Source organism: Battus philenor, unplaced genomic scaffold (assembly GCF_028537555.1).
Source record: "Battus philenor isolate CCGP_79_NKW_IND1 unplaced genomic scaffold, ilBatPhil1.0.hap1 SCAF_1, whole genome shotgun sequence".
In the NCBI taxonomy this organism is placed as follows: Eukaryota; Metazoa; Arthropoda; class Insecta; order Lepidoptera; family Papilionidae; genus Battus; species Battus philenor.
The window spans coordinates 14,182,285-14,202,854 of record NW_027181661.1 but is presented as its reverse complement, the minus strand read 5'-3'; the positions used below and the strand labels follow the sequence as shown (position 1 = coordinate 14,202,854).

Here is a 20,570-nt window from a genome sequence, read left to right as displayed (position 1 = left end):
AAAATGCAACTTCGAAAAAGAGATCACTTGTCGAATCCAACTGGGAAAGGCGGCGTTCGGGAAGTCCGTAACATCTTCTCTTTTAAAATACCGCAATGTCTGAGAAAGAAAGTCTTTGATCAATGTGTGTTGCCAGTGTTTGCTCGTCGCTTACACACACGGCTCTGCGCTCTGCAATCGCTTCGTGGCAACACCACTGGATGGAGCACAGTAACACGGTTGCCACACCAGTGACGACATAAGGATACGAGACGTGGTCGTTAACGACATGCCTTATAATAAGGTTAAAAGTCTCCCAAAGACCAATGATAATATCAATTTTGATATTTTTATATAAGATAGCGTTAAAAAAAACATGATTTCTATAATGCTAAACGGGAAGTATAATCTCTTTTTGCTATTTTATGTGTAAACTTGATTTAATCTTCGTATTACGTTTACAATAATCTGAATTATTAAAGAAAGGATAAATTTCACACCTATCAAGCACTCTGTTGTTTAATATAATTAATATGTCATACTTCCAAATTGAAACCTGGAATGTTATATTTAATATTTGTTTTTTTTTTCTTAGCAGGCTCAGAGAAAGGTAGAGGCACTCTGGACGTGTTGCTCTGCACGACCTACTGCCGTTCTCAGCTGTACCTCTCCCGGCAACTATCGCAGCTGCATCCGGAGCTCACCATGCCAATGTTCTCAGGTCAATTATCCCAATTAATAATTATCATCATCATCTACATTTTAGACATAAGTCGTCCACTGCTGGATATACGCCTACCCCATAGATTTACAACAGGATTGGTATGAAGTAGTCTGCACGCGATTTTTAATATAACGAGGTAAAATAAGCATGCACTGAACAAATTTTCAAATATTTAAGTAATAAGAGAGTTATATGTAATAGTATATGCCATTTATACAGATGGCAATTAATTAATATAAATGGCTTACATTTTAAATAGAGAAAATCGTCTGCCCCGCTTATCTTTTATGATTTCCCTTTACGCCTCGAGAATCTTTCCTAGTTATGTTACATTATAATTAAATTTGCGATACAAACTATATAAATTGCAATGGCAACTCCTACATAGAAATATATTATACAGTTAATTACAAATACATCTACAAAAGAGAATTCTACTGCGCTTATTTTACAAAACAGGCTTCACTATTTCGCACGTTACATGCATTGCTTTCAACCTAATTGGCAATAAATTATAATTGATTTTGGCAGGATTTGTTCGAATGTTAAAATCGATATGTCCAGCTATAAATGCTCTTTTGTGACATACGCTGAGGTACAATTTAATGAAAAATGAGTTTGGTAACTCATCCCTTAAATATTAAAAATTTTTTTTTTTCCCGGACTTAACTATAACCTTGTATATATAAGAAAACAGAAATCAATGTGCACATTTTCGAAAAAACGCCCGTTAACAATGAAGTTAGTTTTATGTATGTTTATTAGTTTTAACAATGATATCTACCTACGAAGACAACTAATTGTAAAAGATACGCTTTACTTTACTGAGTCGCATATTTTTTTTAATTTCATACAATACTATTCCAAACTGTGTTTCTGCTTGCCAACTTCTCTCTATAGACAACATTAGATGATACGCCAGAATTTACAATTTCCCAAGTTCTTATAACAAAACTAGTATGGCTCAATAAGTACCCGACTGGTGATTCTCGCTTGTAGTTACACTGCTATTGTTGCGAATTAATTAGCGATAGTACAAGAGAAGCTACATTTCAAAAAAAAATCAAAACAAAAATAGCATAAGTATGTGTTTAGTCAAAAGTACTACTAAACACGAGATCTTGAGACAAGTTAATTTAAACGTTAGCACAATTCGAAACAAAAAAAAAACTATGCCTATTATCCAACACATAGATAAACAATGTAACGATGAAATTTGTGTTAAGTGACTTGAGTGAAAGTAAAGCAGGGTAGACAAGTATAATTTAAGTAAATAAATACACTGCAAAGTGCTTCTCAATTCAATTATTTTACGAAGAAACAAACACGAAGAGTATGTAAATTATAAATAGAATAACAAAGCCTTCGTCTACACCAAAACTACAAAGTACCCTTAAAACAATTTATTTCTCTACTTATGTTTAAGTTCACATAAATGGAACTAAAGAGTGTATGAAAATAATATAAGGTTAACATTTAATAAAAAGTAACTTGTTAGCTTTTTATACAGGTTCTATCATTAATAGTTTAAGATACATTTACTTTTTTCAAAATGTCTTGTAACTCTAAAGGTATTTTTTTGATTTTCTTGAAACACATAAGATTATTCTTGAGCGAATCTAACTAAATAAGAGTATTATTTAGTTAGATTATATCATTACATTATGTCATATTAATACTATATTTCTATAGCATACTACTAGATCGATTAGTTTTGAAACAGATGCTTTACACAATATCATGTAAAATATTAACAATTTTAATAAGAACCTTATTGAATATTGCCTTTACACGTGTATCTCTGTGTGCACTATTATTGACATTGAATCTCCGTGAAAAAGAAAAATTAAATTCCATAAAATTTTATTAAATTTGCAAGGGAGTACCGGCTGAATATTGTTTGATGTGGAATCTTCTGTAGAATTATAAAAATAACGTTCTTGTGATACTGTTATAATATTTAAAAGAATATTAAGCCAATGCATTACATACGTTGAGACGCTTATACATGTTTTCTTATCGTTCACTTCGTTCCTTGGTATTAATATATACAGTAAAGGCGCAAAATAGTTTTCCCGTTTCAACGTTTCCGGTCAAATATTACGTGGGTGCGTTGAAGAGAAGTATTAGCAAGATATTATCATCATTTAACATTAGAATAAAAACTGTTTTAAATTCCTCCCCATATCATAATAAAAGGCTGAATAATAAAATCATACAACTGAAAAAGATTTTCTTTGGCGTCCTCTTAATATTTGAAAATATTTTAATTACATAGGTTTGTTTAAAAATCGATGTCTATGTCTAAGTATCAATTTCCATTAACTTTGTGTTGTTTATAAGGAAATGTTGAATGCAATTGGAAAAAAAGTCTATGATATAAGTTGTATTTAGTCTAAACTGAACGTGGCCTCTCAAATTAGACGTCATTGGCAAACTCGCAGTCTCCTACGAGCCAATGAGAGATCTATACTCAGAATTTCCCTACTAGGTCGAATCATAAATCACGAGATCCGTAGACAAACGGAAGTTACCTACATCTGTGTGACCAAGCGGATTGACTAGGTAAAGTGACAACTGAGAGGCCTCATATCACACAGAATAGATAGGCGCTGGAGCCTTAAGGTTTTAAAGTAGCAACTACTGACTGGCCAGCATGGTACTTTAACCCACAAGGTAAACAGTTTTTAAGGTCGATAGGAGGCCTATTATTTCCAGCAGTGGGCCTTCTGCGACTGATTATTTAGTTCATTAAAATAGCCAATGACACATTACAATAAATAAAATATACCCAAGAAAGTAACCTAAGTGTACGCCTTTCCCAGAGTGAAAACAACATGTAATTAAAAGAAAAATAGAGACTAGGTTACACTGTAATTAGCAATCATACAATTAAGAATGGAAGTAATTATTCCCAGCTTCTTATTTCGGAGCATTTATCTATTTTTTGAAGCGTATTATTAAAAAAAATACACAGGCGCCACATCGGCGGTGCAGACAAGTTGATTATTACTCTCGTTATTTAGACGGTTTTCAGTAAGAGACACAGCAACGATAAGTTTATTAGCAAATAATGGCTGAGCTGTACTCGGAGTAACAGATTTACCAATCCATAAAATAATAATTTTTGCTATAAATACTTATGGTAAGGTGCCATATTACTCTGCATGAACCACTGTGATTTTGCCAATAGGGAACTGCCGTGAGTGTACCGCCTCAGCGGTTATTTCTATCGTTGAGTAGAAATATCGTTGCATTCCAGTTCTGTGGGAACCGCAGTTGATAGGATTACCAGATTAATTAGACGTACAATATCGTCTCAATGCTACCCTCGTTCCTGTTCAGTAATTAATATTTTAAAATGTTGATATCGATTTTTTTCTTTCAACCTCAAGTGGATAATTAACGATACTGTAATATTTATATCGGAAATCCAATTTCCTATTAATAAACGTGACCTTAAATGCAACTGTTACCTTGATATTTGAGCACAGTAGTCATTATAGTACATAGCGAAGTTACAGAAACGGATGAATTAGCTTTAATTCTAATTCTAAGTTTAGTCTTCAGAGACTATTTTCATCAGATGTGCCTCGTTACAATGAAGTATTTGTATAGCAATACAGCAAAATAATTTTTGTTCAAATAGCACTTTCGAATCAACAATAAAATGTCGGCGATATTGTTTTCACAATAACCTACCACCGGCTCGGAAGGCTATTCTGCTAAAAAAGCCGGGATACTCAGAACTGGTGCTCTTTAAAATACAATTTTTTAAAGTGTGATCGACAAAAATATTAGCTTCCTGGGTGATCATCGACAATCTTTAATTCTTCAATAGATATACTTTTTCTATAATTTATATTTTAATGTTGGTTTTATATCTCCCCAGTGGCAGATCTAAATTGCTTACAAAATTTTATTGGATATTGCACAGTCGAGCGTCTAGGTCAAAAGAAAATCTTAGCTATTAATTACAGTACTAGCTTTATTATACAATTTGAACATTTCCTCTATTTAAAATATGTAATAATGAGTTTAAATTTATAAAAAAAATGTTAAAGGAACATTTTGTTTTAATAACAAAATTTAAATTTAAATAATTTTTTTCTCAAGAACAAGCGAACATTAAAAATTTTTACTACAAAGACCACAATTTTTTACAATCAAAGATGTCGGTACGATCACTTTAAACTCGAAAACTTACAAGTTTCACCTCTAAGTTCTGGAAAGAAATTCATTCCTTTTATAAAGCATCAAATTTGTATTACCATTATTTAGTGCTTTATTTATATGAGCGTATTTTTCGTTCTAGCCGTATTTGGTGTAAAATAAATATAGTACTGAACAAGAAATAAAAAACGGTTTTAATAATCTTAACAATGTTATTATAATCTTTTAATTTCTTTCGTTTTGTATCTTCTCAAGGGTTTACGCAATACATAAATTTTTAAAATAATTTATCACTATTACTTCCTATTTAATTCACGCAAAGATTTAATCTGTGTCCGTCCGTCGGCAACTAAATTGAAAGACTACTCTAAGTAGTCTTTCAATTTAGTACTTTCAAAGGTCAATATTTTCTTGTCATTTTAAATTTGAAATCTTACCTAATAAGGTAAACTTGTATGCCTAATAAGGCATACAAGTTTAGTTTAATTAGTTAAGCAAGTAACATAAAAAAATATTAAGTAAAAATCAACTCATTTCTAAAATAAATCACGCACTTCATCAAATAACTATTACTAAATATTCACAATATTAATTGTCACCAGTCTCGATGTTAACCGAAATTATCCACTTTGGACGCTACATATGGACAACAACTCAAAGAGCAGCGGAATTAAACAGGCCATCAATTTAAAATCGTGTTTTGAATGTAGATCACAGTGTTTCAATTGATTAATTAATGCTGACACTTTTTTTTTAAATATATATAAAATATAATATTGCTCAATTTGCAACATCTGGACGCTGTCAGCCACAGTACAGTATTAAGCCAGTCGATAAAATTACCCTAAACATTAATGCGTTCATTTAAAACGCATAACCGATTGTCCAAATTTATTATTAATAATAATTCAGTTCCTGTGTATATAGTTAATAATATTGTTTTTACTAATGACGAGAAGGCTTAATACTCGAACTAGATTTTATGCCACAAGTTAGAGCGTCAGAATCGATTTCTTGCCTAGAAACGACTACTGGACTTACGGCAGACGGGTAAATCCCGAAGTCTTTCACATTCGAAGTCTAAGGTTTCAGTTGATTGGTATGTTCATCTCATCTTTATCTCTGAAGTAGAAGATTACGCTCTTAAACTAATAACTTAAGATACATTTTCTAAATTCTGTGGATTGAGGTCAACTTATTCTTCATTTGAGTAAAAATTATTCATTCAAAATATTACTAATAATTACTTACTAAAATAGCAACCTATATTTGATGGTTTTATGTGCTATATTGCAATTTAATCTGTAGTTGAAGAATATTTCCCTATTACAGGACATCAGAAAGCAATTGCAAAGCAAAACGTATGGTTGTACCTTTAACTAGCAGATAATTATGTAAAAGCTGAAAAGACGACGCAATATGATATGGGTTTTACTTTCATACACACCAATAACATCTATGGTACTTTGATTGCTCTGCACAATTTACACCAATGCGAAATGTCTATGTATTACCAATGAGAACGTTTTTTCAGCAATGATGCTTACTCGTAATAACACCCGACCATTTTCAAGATTTTAAATTTACTTTACAGACATTTTTTTATTGCATTAACTTTAAAAGGAATCTTTTCCGATCGATTAAATCAATTATATAAGGCATTAATGTAATATATTGGTATTACAGAAAACGATAGAAAAAATCATTTGCGGAACCTAACAAAAAAGACAAAGTCTTAAAATGACGTCTATTAATATTTCAACATTCGGTTAAAAGGTTTTATTTTTTCACAGAAATAACAGCACGTTTTCAAACAGCTAGAACAGAAGTCCGTCAGCTCCTACTACAGTATCTTCTACCATGGCTAGTAAATATAGAACTAATGGATCCGAACGTGCCACCTGCCAACCCTCTTTCTTACATTCAGGTAAGACTTGGAACTCAACTTGTTTACTATTTAATTCATTGTTATTTTTAATCAAATGTAATTTTAAAGTAACCAGTTTTGGTTATGTAACCAGAATTCACTGTATACTTATATATAACCAGAATACAACTTTTTTTAGATGCATGAAATTTAAAATAGTTTTGAAAAATGTTTTATAATATATGTATTGTAAATGTACCGTTTTAAGGCCCCGGTTAAAACTAAGACATACAATGTTAAGTTGATAAGAGGGATTGAAGACAAACAGATACCTGATGTTCATATTCCAAGGCTCATCTATTTTAATTACATCTGTAGTTTGATATCATTCCGATGCTGTAAAGACAGAGGGGACTAGGGCTATGAAATCTATATTGATTTTTCTAAATGAGTCTAGAGTTTCTAGAGCTTAGATTCTAATATAATAAGAAATTTATTAAATGTCGTAGGCGACATTTTATGAATATCTATTTACTTATGTTTTTGTCAAATGCAATCAGTCAGTAAAATTTTCGAATTCTGTTAAACCTTATTAAAAATAAGATTTTCGTAACTCTAAAATTTTTGGAGTATTTAATACCTTTAATTAACCTCCTATAATTATGAAAAAAATGGCCGTCTCAGTAATTACAAAGAAACTCCTCATGTAGCATGTGCCCTACTTTGAAACGTAATCGAAGAAGGAAAACGAGCAGCTGACGAGGAAAAGAAAAATAATAAGCATAACCATACTAGAATCTAAAAACTCGTTTACTGTATAATAGTTTTTAAGAACATATACATTTATAACAATATGTTCACATTTTATTTTATTGTTAAAGGTTTATAAGATCAACGTCGCAAATGAGACTTGAACTATAGAAATTCACAATAACAGTGTGTCAATTGTGTAAACATTTTAAGCATCTATATTTTCTTTACTATTTCCTTCTAAATTGTACGACTTAAAAAGTATCTATGATCGGTAGATTGCAGATATCCTATTTACTGTATAAATCGTTAATGACGACCAATTGGTAACAAAACGTAATATCGCATCAATTGGGGAAACAATAAACACAGTATGAGGTCGTCACGTTTCGTTGACGGGGACTATTTATATTGTGTTGCGTAATAATTTTTTCTTACTTAAACCAAACAAAACTAAGAAACATATGAAATTACAGAAATCAAATTATTGACGAGTTGAAATTCTCAAAAGTTTTGTAAAATCCATTTAAACGTGAATTCAGTTCTCTCAGTTACTAAATCACTTTTTAATTTAAAGAAATAAATATTATAATAATGCGTCACGTCTGCGATCTTAATATTAAAAACATCTTCGACTTCGCAAACAACATGCTACATGGAAAGAACCAATATTCGAATGAATTCTAGAAGCGAGATTCTTGTAGACAGACACTTCAAACTTGTACTGCATGAATATAAATTTGAAAATACGCATAAAAGTCCATGCAGACATTGAGAAGTAACCCTTTTCTTACTGCAAAGCATGGCTCCTTAGTCGTAGCATAAAATATTAAATCGTTTTCGTGAAAGTACGTACGACTCTTGCCGTAAGGATCGTTAAAGTACTGTGATCAAAGGTTTCATTTACGTAACAAAATATAATAAACGTAGAATATTTTGCCCTAAATTATATTTTATATTTACTTACATTGTAATGATGAAATGCTGCCATAAAACGAACGACAAATAACTTACTTTAAAAGAACCAACTTAAATTATAAAACTGTTTTAATTATTACTATCTTTTTCATTTAATTCATATCACCTACTTGTATCAATCACGATATGTGTTAAAATAATTTTTAGCACGTAGCGATACATATTTTTCTTTATTAACAGACATTTCACACTTGTAAGTTCAACTCAAATGAACTTCAAGAGGCTCTACGAATACACATAATAGCTACGGCGTAATACCGTGCTAAAGCTTCAAAACGATTTCTCGTTAGAGGACTGAATATTATCAATACGTTCTATGTAAAATAAAATATTTTTTATGAAGATGTAGATAGAATATTTCATCATTTGATTTACGAGTACATTACCTAATCCTTTGATCGTGACTTCTTTTATTACGATGGCATGTTAGTCTTCTAAATGATTAGGTTATACATATATCAACTAACGTAATTTACTTGTTCAGAAGCCAGAGCCTCACAAATTTTAAACGATATTTATAAGAATAAGGATTATATTACGTCTTAGAAAAGTACAAAACAATCTAATATTATATCATTCGGTCTTCGTTTTTTTTTATTAAAAACTTAATATTATAAAATTTCCGTACCGTAAATGACCTTTTCCGTTAGCTAACATGCAGCAAATAATACCAGGGTAATTGAAAGACGTTTGACTAGAATAGCTAATACCACTTACAATGACCAAATACAGTCTTGAAGGTTTATACAAACGCGATATCAGATATATCTTAAAAATAATAATACAAACGCTTAAAAAAAATCTATTCATAAATCATATTTTTCTACTAAAAAAAATCTAATTTTAGATACGTATTAAGAACTCGCGCGAAGACGAAATTCTAGATATTCTCTGAAATGAAATAAGTACCCTTTTCAGGAAACCGATCAATAATGTCTGTGTTCAGAATTTTTCTACATTTCACTTTAATTTTGTTCCTATTCCTTATTATTCATTTATTGTATCTACATGATATGCTATGAAATGGCGATGTTTTAGTTTTATCTAGTAGCAACCGCATTTTTGAACTAAATTATATGCGAAGTTACAAGTCTTTCACACAATCAATCGGTGAATAAGCAAGCAAAGGCTGCGCTAACCTTTTCTTTCTTTCCGATACAATGCTTCCAATATATTATTTAACAATCAGTTAAATACTTCATTAAGTATATATAATTATTAAAATACTTACCAAATGTGTAATGTTAATTTTTCTATAATAATCCTTTGTACTTTTTCGTTCTATTTGAGTAATTTTAAACTAAAATTATTGTGGTTATATCAGAAATACTATTATTTAATAGAATCGGCAAACTGTTTATTCATTAGTTAAGAAGTTGATGATAAACTAGAGCATATATTAATTTTAAGATGATTTTTGGTCACGATGACCTTTTAAATACCACATATAGATAGAAAAACAAACTATTAACAACATTTTTTTTAAATATTTTCCTTTTTGATATGAATATACATACATGACGAAATAAATAGATATTATTGATGCTACTAAATTCTTGCACTATTATCTGATGGAACACATAGTAATGTATCTTTCATTATCATCGGCATCAAAAATTTCCCTTGGATCCGCGAAGTTATTAATAGAAAATCTATGCATAGGATTTGTAAAGAACAGCAATTAGTTTCCAAAATACTTAATGCCATAATTGAGAAACCAGTGGACTTTGTTTATAATATTTTTATGTATTTCAACAGGGTTATTATTATTAAACTTTTGAAATATAATTTAAGTCAAATTGATTTCTTTATTATGATCCATTGTTAAATATATTGACATCTTAAATTTGAAAAAATCCCATAACATCTAAATGTTAAAACAAAAATAATAAAAGTGCCACATAGTGTACTGGTATCAAATACAACCCAAGCTTGCCATAAAAATCGACCTTAATGAAGTTTATGGTGGTTCGATTCGTACCCCTTTTGGGAGAGGCTTGCGTTCAATCGCTTAATGTTTAGCAGCGCAAATACTGTTTGTGGGAATCCGAAATATGTATAACTATTCACCTTTGTGTGTAGTATCAAGGTAATGGAAACACAACTACAGCATATCGGTATGTACATATAACTATACCGAAATATGCACACAGAGATGAATTTAATTTTTATTTGATCTTCGTATCTGTTTGTCATATCGTATGATTGATAATTGAGTGTCCGTGCAATACGTTGCCGATATGGCTTATATAATTAGTGATGTAACCATTTTTACATTTATTTATTGTAAAATTTAAAATCAAAATGTTTTAAGGATTAATTTAAGAAGTATGTTTATGATTGTTTTAATTAAGGCAAGTCCCCTGTCTTATGGTTTTGTTTTCATTATCATGACTACGTGGTATCCTAGTCATTTTCTAGAATCCCTCACAATTATGAGCCTAGATATTCACAGGTTGTTATTGTATTGACACCAGTTCCTTATAACATTAGCTTACACTTAAAAACGTAGAGACTTCAGCATTAATTTGCTGTTATATATTATTATGACCATGGGAAGATGTTTATTAATTTTTTACTTTGTAAGTTTCTTAATATTCTGATACAATACAAGCAAGTACAAGCAACTGTTGAATTTGCACCTGTTAATTCGATTGGAAATCAATACTTATCATAAAAAAAATCTTTTCAATGACTAGAAAAATATTTAAGTTTTTAGTAATTAATGTTATTTCACTTCACATCACTGATTTTAAGCTTAATCAAAAGCATTCGTAGTAATAGGATTAAAGTAACGCGTGTACAGATAATGAACCTTTAAAATGGTTAATTAAAGAACAAAATTCACTGTAATTTTGAAATAAATATTAATATTTATTTTAGTCTTTCATTATTTAAGCTCTCGTTTATATTTTCCTATATTTATGTATATATAACACTCAAAATTGTATTGAACAATGAAAATTGTCGCAATCGTGAAAACTGTTGATATATCCACAATTTCTTAAAATATCGGCCTAATTGTTCTGCACTTTTATTGCATTAAAAAGACACAATAGAACGGAAATCGTTCTACGAGTAATTAATTGTTGCGTAAAGAATACAATTTCGTCATTACAAATGTATCTTACATACTTTTGCAGAAAAGAAAACAAAAGAGCTAAAACGATAATTGACTTTGTATTTATTACATTATTGTCTAAATGAATTTTATCAAACACGTAACAAATATTACCTACCAAGAGTTTTATTAGCAACGAGAAGATTTGGTGCGAAGCGTGGGTATGCCAAATTTACTGGCCAATCTTTTTTTCCAAAAAATAAATTAATCTATGTAATTATTCAATTTTATTATTGATTAAATAAGCCGTTACGTAGTTATAACGTAGGTGTGCTTTTTTGTTTTACCAAATTGTAAATGAACTAATGTTTCGATTATAAGGTTGGTTACTCCACGTAGTATTGATAATTTTGTGATAAAGAGTCAAATATTGTTACTAGTTCTGTATCTATAAGCTTTGTTAAATTTTAATCAACTCTTTAACGAGTTTAATGTTTCGACAGTATTACGCTGCGGAAGGCGGCAGAAGCGTTAGGAGAGAAGGTCTCGGTTCCGCAGAAGCCACAGAAATGGTACTCAACAACTTGTTCTACGTCACAGCTAAGGTACGTGCAATTTCATAACAAAACCTTTAGATTTATGTATTATATGCAATGTTCTCCGATGGAATGAAATTACAAGGTATAATTGATTTTAAAGTTTCATACGTGTCATTCTTAATAAGAAATCTCATGTGGTCCACTAACATTCCAAGTCGTTTAAAATAAACGTAAAGAAGAAGAAAATTGTGATTTACTTGTACATTAAACAAATAAGATAAACGGGCTTTTTTTTCATGTCCTATTAATTCATATGGGCGCAGACCGCTTCTAACCGTCCAAGTGATGTAGGCAGGCCTTCATTGAGTAGTGATGATGATAGTTGATAATAATTTAGTTCACAATAGGAATATTTGAAAAAGATTTGAAGTTTTTTTTTTATTGTTTTTTAATATGCACTTAGTGATTGGATGATTTAATTTATGTGAAGAAGTGTTAGCAACATTCAAGAGTAAAGTCCGTGAAACTTTTAATTGCAAGTTTACATCCTCCCTTCGACTGTTTCCATTTTTTTTTCAGTTGAGTCGGGCTGCTCAGTTAATATCACGGGCACAAATATTACAAGTTTTTTATTTATTTATTACAAAACCCATGCAATAACGACTCTCAAAGCTTATGATATCATATACGGTTTTCCAACTTTACCGTATGAAAAGCAAACAATAATGTATAAAAAGCAAGATAGTAAAGAGTAAACCGACCTAACATACTCGCTCGGACGTACTCGTAATTGCGCCCCGCAAAAGGGTTGGCATGTCACGATGCACCTTAAGGTTATGTGTTCACCCCCTCCTATTTTTAATCTAAAATAACTACCAGCGCCGTCAATTTGTTGTGCTTATTAAGTTGCGATTTTTAATAATTCAGGTACAAATTACCGATGGCATTTTGACAAAAGTCATGTATGTAATTAAATTTATAATACTGTCATTGTGTTAGCGGCTGTTAACTCTTTCGCTGCGAAGCGCCTAAAAATGAATCACTCTCTCAGCCATTTATCCCTGATGGGGAAAAATTGATTTTTTTTATTTGTATTTGGTTATGTGACAAAATATCCGCACAGGAAGCGTATGCAGGTATCGCTTTGGTAACCAACAAATTAATGACCATGATCTTGCAATTATTAACACGATAATGTATAACAAATGTACGCTGTTAGCTGAGAGAAAGCGTCTATAGCCAAGCGCCAAAAGGCGCTGTTCGCAGCGAAAGGATTAAATAACTAAGGTTGAATAAAAAGATTTCTATCGATTTAATAAGACGGACCTTTTGATAAAAGCCGTACTAAAAATATATAGTAATTTTTATTAATGTATCACAATAACCTGATTCACCTACGACATTTGTAATGTAAACGTCATTAAATAGGTGCTCATCGTGTACCTAAGACGTCATTGACAACCGTCTCGCGCACTTAAGTAGTCTTGAGATAGCGCTTTGTGAGAAAACTAAAGGTCTCGTAACGTTTTCATTTAATAAATTATACGCCCAATTCGATTTCTTCTTAGAAAACATTCTCGTACACCAATTCAATTACTCCTACTATGCTCAAGTAAGTCTCATAATGCATTATGAAAAAAGACTCTACACGATTTTATTACGTATGGCATATTTGATGAGGAAATAAATATTTTAATTTTTTTAAATGTATTTCTCGCTTTTCCAATCCAATTAACTGGACTGTTTGAAATAATTAAATTCTTAAAAAGACTAGTTTTATTTAACATGATATGAACGAAATAACACCACGGAAAAGTGTATTTAGAGTGTGAGGATTTTTATTAGATGGTGCAGTTTTATTATATTCAGAGTTACCATTATTTGAATTAATTACACCATGCGAAATTAGAGATTAATTTTGAATATGAATAAAGTTGAAACGTTTCTTCTAGATCTTTTACATAGATATAAGAGTAATTATAAGACTATGGTAGTAACATATATTATTATAAGCAGTAACAAACATTCTTCATAATATCTTGTATATACAGAGTATAGCTAACGTTATTAGTTTTCATATTTATTTACACATAAAATAATGTCTGCAAACAATGAACCAAGAGAATTGAATGTTTTATGTAATAAATATCTAAAACATGTTCTCGAAACTGATTTATAATATGTAATAAAGCTACACACGGTTTTTATGTATTAATAATCACATTACTATAAGTTAACATATAAACTTTTAGTAGCCTTGGTAGCATACACGCTAGAATGAAATTTGCAGGGCTCCAAATTTCTTCCTAAAGTGACTATAAGATATATTACTTTTAAAAAGATAAATCTTCCACAAAACAATTGGCCAAAACCAGCTCCCTGATTACATTGGTTAACTTATAAAGATCTTAGTTGATCATAGCATTTAGTTTGCGCCGAGTAATATAGACTTAAGACCTGACCTGACCTCATCTTAGGACTTATATATATATTTGGGCTGGATTTTAATTTTTAAAAAGATATGTTAACCAATATAAAACTTTGTACTGCACAAATGACTACAATCACAATTCACGTAATAAAAATGATAGAGAAGCAATTAGCTAACGTCGTAAATATTTATTCAGATATAATAATACGACTTTATTATAATATCGCTATTAAACAGAAACGGATGTGTAAATACTTAGTATACACAGATGATAAACAATAAAACGAGATTTCAGAAATCGTATGTGTACGTCTCGTCTGTATTGGAACAGTAAGAATTATAACAATTATTTGATTTGAAACTAAAAGAGGTAATAGAAAAAGACTGAATACGAATTTTACACGTGCTTGTAAGTTTTCATTGCGTTCATCGGATTTGAACTTATCTCTATGTCCTCTAGTTACTACTCGATACGTGCGGCTGACGTCTGACGAACGGCACATAGTATTAGACCCACCACACCCCATCGCCATCCATAAAACAATATTTACAACAGTTCATTGTTACGACGGACAGTAATACAGTGATCCATATTAACGGGATCGATTCGATCCACAATATTTCCGATTTAAGTACTCAACTAGTTTGGATATTATGATATTATTTCTATTCGTGAATGTAAATATAAAAAAAAGCTTTGCATTTATTCAAAAGAAGGTTATTTTGACAACAATTTGTATTACCGTTCCGAAGAACTTTTTTTCCTATGTGATTTGGTTGAAATAATGTAAGTGTATATAAAAGTCGAACGATTTTTTCTTTTTTAACAAAGTCTGGAGGCAATATAGCTTATCCTTTCCGTTTCAAATTTGAAAAATAATCGAATTATTTCTCATGGGGAATAGTTCAAAAGAGTTGTTTAAACAATCGTACAAAATAAATATATATTTCTTTTTACACGAAATATTTTTATTAAACTTTGCCTCGATGCGAAATATTAATCTCGGATAGCGGAAAATTCTGCAGTTTTTATTTCTATCGAAGAGAGTTGTGGGTATCAAACTACACGTACAGCGCAGCTGCACATTGAAATCTCGTGAATTCGATCCTTCCATGCGAATAACGTTCCTGTGTTTGTTAAACGCCGACAGTTTATGTAAATGTATATTACGTATATAAATCCCTCCTCACAAGATGCACGATGGAAGCGTTTCTAAAGAGGATAAGGAACAATCTTCAAAGGCGTAGTACGACGACAATTAGTTTGAGACTTCAGAAACAAAGTTCAATTGATTTGATTTACAGTACAGAATATTTAAATATTAATGGATATTTTTATTTTATTTAAAATTTCTTAATAAAATATTACATGTAAGTACATAAATAAGAAGGAAAGGGTTTCGGGCCATAATTTTGAATGAGTATCGATGAAACACATTAGCTGAACCTGAAATATTTTGAACATCTCACGTCTACGCTGTCCATCCTGGGTCCGATTATAGAAAAACAAGAACTTGGCAGGTGAAATAACAATGGAAAACTATTGTAAGATTCCGCTAGCCTAAAATTTTCCGGTGGCGTGGATGGCCCACCCACACTAGATAAACTAGTCATTGCTAGGTGCACAAACACGTACAACCACGGCAACTGCAAATTGACTTTATCCCCTATCCGTAAAAAAATCACGTCAACATGGAAGGCTCTTATATGCCATCTCTTATTATCTAATACCAGCTAAATGCTCGAGCCTGCAGTCAATGCACTATAACGCATGGAGAAGATTAAGAAAGCTGTACTTTTAACGTAAGACTTGAGCAAGGGGCTCTTCATCACTGAAACTAAAATGTTTTGGTTATGTTAGTTAATAGCTAATCAGGAATTAATCTGCTTTAGACACTATGGAAGATGCTCATAGTGCTCATTTTACTGGACTGACGAAAGCTAGATGATTGACACCTCTTATGCACAATGAACAGGCCTGATTTCATTCATGAAGTACCTACACTTACCCTTCGTATTATATTGAGCAGGCAACAAAATGACAGAGGGATTGTACATTGATTCTATTGTTCATTGACTTCCAAAAAGCTATCTAAATGCGAAGAAATATTTAATCTTTATTCTTACAGTGGCACAGGAGTGCGTTACCTCTGATTACATCTCTGTGCATGCAGGTGTTAGACGGTTTGATGTTACATCATGAGACATAAATCTGCTACTCTCCCTATTGGATGGCACACACAACACGCAATTTAATTGACGGTATTTCATATTACTGTCCTTAAAATCTCATTGATATATAACTAATTAAATACCGTATAAATAAATGTACAGAGAAGGATATATTATCAAGTCTAAGGAATCGTATGTACTATATAATAAATATTACAATAAATGTTTGATATTAACGAAACTTTCCCACCTCATAGGATTATTCTCATCGTCAAAGTATAGTTAAGCATTTTTAGAGCTGACTATAGGACTTTTCAATTTCAATGATTCTATAAGACGAAAGTATTAGTTAAATAAAACATGTCCAGGTCGAGTCATTGATGTAGTTTTTTTTTTAATAATTAGACAAGTAATTGTGACATAAATGCAACTAAGAAGTTAATTTTAAAACATTAATCAATTCTTCAATGTTAACCCATTAGCTAGATAATATAACTGGATAGGGGACTCTATTTCATAACCGTCTGTAGATGTGAATTCGAGCGAGTCGACGCGATAACTCTGTACCTGCAATAATCCCAAGAGATATTAATTTACATAAATGCGTATTACAACGCACTTAACGTCGGATGAATGGGTACACTTAATTCCGTTAAGTTGAATCTGTATTACAAGAGAGTAACTTGTACGGATTTCTAAAAATAATTATTTTAAAGTACATAGTTCTATGAAATGACGTTTTTTTTATAATGAAGAGTCCTTTGAAAATTGAAAATCGTATGTTTTGTTCTATTAATCCAATTTTAGGTAATTGGAAATGTCTACATTTATACTCTTTAAGTAAATTCAAGTAAGTCACGGGAAATCGCTAGATGCGGTCAGCGCAAGACCGGTCATCGTAGCGATCTTAGGGCGGATCTAGGGCGTTTATCGGCTGATATGATGATTCAAACACCGTGATCGACTTTTAACGATGTCTCAACAAAAACTGCTGCTTACCATATTTTCTATTAAATACGTCCTTACTTATCTTAAATAATTCACATTGACATTATTATGCCACCTAAACTGAATATAAAATTTATGAAATAGTGGGTTTACTCCCTTTTTCATTACGGATGGATATTAATCAAGCTAAGTTGTCTATCTATATTTTAGATATATTTGAACCCTCCATAATTTTCTCGTTTAAATTTAAAAGTTTGAAGTTTGGTGCATAGTAATGAATTTAAGTCGATGTAGATTTTAATACGCAGCTAGGAGGGTAAGTTTTTTTAACAATGGTTACCGGTTGTGTTTTGAGGGTCGATTCAAGGTCGTGTACGTGACGGGGTGTAAAGGGGTAGCAGGGCTGACGCACCCCAATTTCCACCTTCACGGTCAAAATGGATACCAACAATATATATATATAAAATGATAGCCAAAATAATATTTCGCGAAACAGTACTTTGCGTAGTTGTTGTTAATGTTTGCACTTTTCGAATTCTTTGAACTATTTTGTGAAACATTTTTTATGGTGGCAGTATGTTGTAGAAAGTTTAGTTTTTGTTGCATTTCAGTTACTTCTGACTTTGCTGCTTCTGTTAGATGCAAAAGATGCACAATAGATACCATCATAGTGGAAGTTATGAAAAAAAAAACTTATTAAAAAACAGAGCAACTAGACAATACCAAGATTATTTAATGTTATTCAATATGGATACAATACCGTTATTTTATTGATGTCGCATTACAACTTTTTATAAGTCTAATAACGCACGTCATGTTTTTTGTCGATACAGTTTTCTGACAATCATCCAAAGGAGATCGAGGAACTATGGTCCACACTATGTGCTTGTTGGCCGAACAACTTGAAGGTCATAATTCGGTACCTGATCATCGTCTCTGGAATGGCTCCTAACGAACTTCTACCCTATGTAAGTATTAGGAATTAAAAAGTCATCAATTTTTCTTATTATGTTAAGTTATTAGCAGTTTTAATTAACAAAAGATTTTATTTACGATCCAAAAGGCTACTTTTAAATTCGCAAATTTCGTGACGGAGTACGACTTGTATTTGTTTCACATTAATTGTTTTGCACTGCATAATCAACTTTTGAAAAAATAATAACTTTTTTTCCCCTCTCAAAGTACTTGTTTTATTAATTTGGTTATTAACAACTCTGATGTTGTTTATTGGCAATTATTTAAATATCTTTTGCAGCTTTACGCAACTCATTGTGATAACCCAGTATTTGTATGATTTTTATAGGAAGAACAGTTACTATTTCATTGGATTTTTAATGTAACAAGCAGTAGCATAAAAAAACTTATTTACCCGCAAATAACAGTTGTAAACGTAATTCTTAATGTCCTTTAGATTAAAACATTATGGTATTTCTAATTTGTCAATGTCTCCGTAGGCAAAGCGAGTTGTGCTGTACTTGGCACGGTCACGACCAGAACGCCTTCTAGATGAGATGATGACAGAATTGCAGACCGTGGAAACGCTCAATTGCCTCATCGAGCGCACTGAGACGCCGCCCTTCTATCGACTTACCTCTATGAGAAAAGCCACCTCTGGTCACAGCGATGGACCTGGTACTGGCTCACAGGTACAAACACATTCTGTAAACAAAAGTTTCATAACAAATACCTCGCAATGTTATTTAGACTTGTAGTACGTAAATCGCTACTAGATTCAAATTGCTAGTGGCCAAGTACCGTAACCGTTGTAACAGTAGCGTATATATGTAAATGATGATTAGACTTAAACTTAACTTAGATGACATTAAGAACATCGTCTTTCCAACTAGGACGCCACTGGTCGAACAGGAGAACTTGCGCCGGTTGAAAAAGGCACCATTCATACGAAGAGACACAGCGGTGAGGACCCATCTAAAGCGTGGTAAGTAAATATTTGCCTAGCGCCTCTTACTACTGCATTTGTCTTGATTCTACTTGTTATTACTATTAGTAGTAAATGCCTTTAAAAATCTTTTGTTTCGCCTAGAGTGCGTCCAAAGAACATTATTAAAGGTGTTAAGCTTCAAACATACACCCCCCCCCCCCTTATTAATTTATGGGCTTTAAGGATTATAATATCCTTCATGTCGTTTTTGCACCATATGTCTATATTGCTATTAATACTACTTACTATGTGTCTTATTATATACTTACTATTAATACTAATTACTACTACTAATGACTATATTAGTATACAGGTTCTCCCACAACACATACTGTGACATTTGTACTTGCTTTTTCTTTTCTATTACATGCATCCCTACGATAAATACATACTGATATATACATACACAAACACACAAAAAACGCGTGTACTCATGAACTCTCATTTTTTAATTTTCATTTTTAATATTTTTTATCGATTAATGTTGAAACATTTTGCAACTACATTATACGAGCACGTCACCCGCCCATCTGGTCGCTCTTCATTAACAATTCTACATTATACTTCTACCTTTTCCATACCATGGTTGTCAGTAAGAGATTGCCTTTAATGATAAGATCACCCGTTGTGTTTTTTTATTTATTATTATGAAACTATTTAAATGTATCTTAGCGTTTACAATAAAGAATATTAAATTAAAGATAAAAATTATAAAATATGCTTATAATAAACTTAATACTCTAACAATATTTTCAAAGAACCTTGCTCACGACGTCAATCTATATTGATCCATGGTCAAATAGTTTTATAACACTATTAGTTTCCCCAATAAATAGCCCATGCATCACACCCCAAATCTGCATTTCCTTGCAACAGAATTCCCTCCAACTTCCCCTTCCACATTGTGGGGCATGTAACTATAGGGCGTGGCTCCTTGACACAGCTAGTTATTTTCCTCCCTTAACATAAACAGTTCTTATTTAGCGCTTTTTCGTGCGACTAGTGC

The 20,570-nt window shown here is 31.5% G+C and overlaps 1 protein-coding gene across 5 annotated transcripts in view; it reads left to right on the top strand.

Moving 5' to 3' along the window:
* Positions 1-20,570, top strand: part of fry (Protein furry) — a 118,241-nt gene that overhangs the window by 58,717 nt on the left and 38,954 nt on the right. For 4 of the 5 annotated variants that reach the window (XM_068763885.1, XM_068763884.1, XM_068763883.1 and 1 more), the window contains exons 25-30: positions 575-700; positions 6,670-6,803; positions 12,036-12,137; positions 18,456-18,590; positions 19,077-19,268; positions 19,470-19,561. In XM_068763885.1, coding sequence (XP_068619986.1) covers positions 575-700; positions 6,670-6,803; positions 12,036-12,137; positions 18,456-18,590; positions 19,077-19,268; positions 19,470-19,561 — 781 coding nt within the window. The remainder of the gene's footprint in view (positions 1-574; positions 701-6,669; positions 6,804-12,035; positions 12,138-18,455; positions 18,591-19,076; positions 19,269-19,469; positions 19,562-20,570) is intronic. The other variant, XM_068763882.1, reaches the window with a different exon arrangement.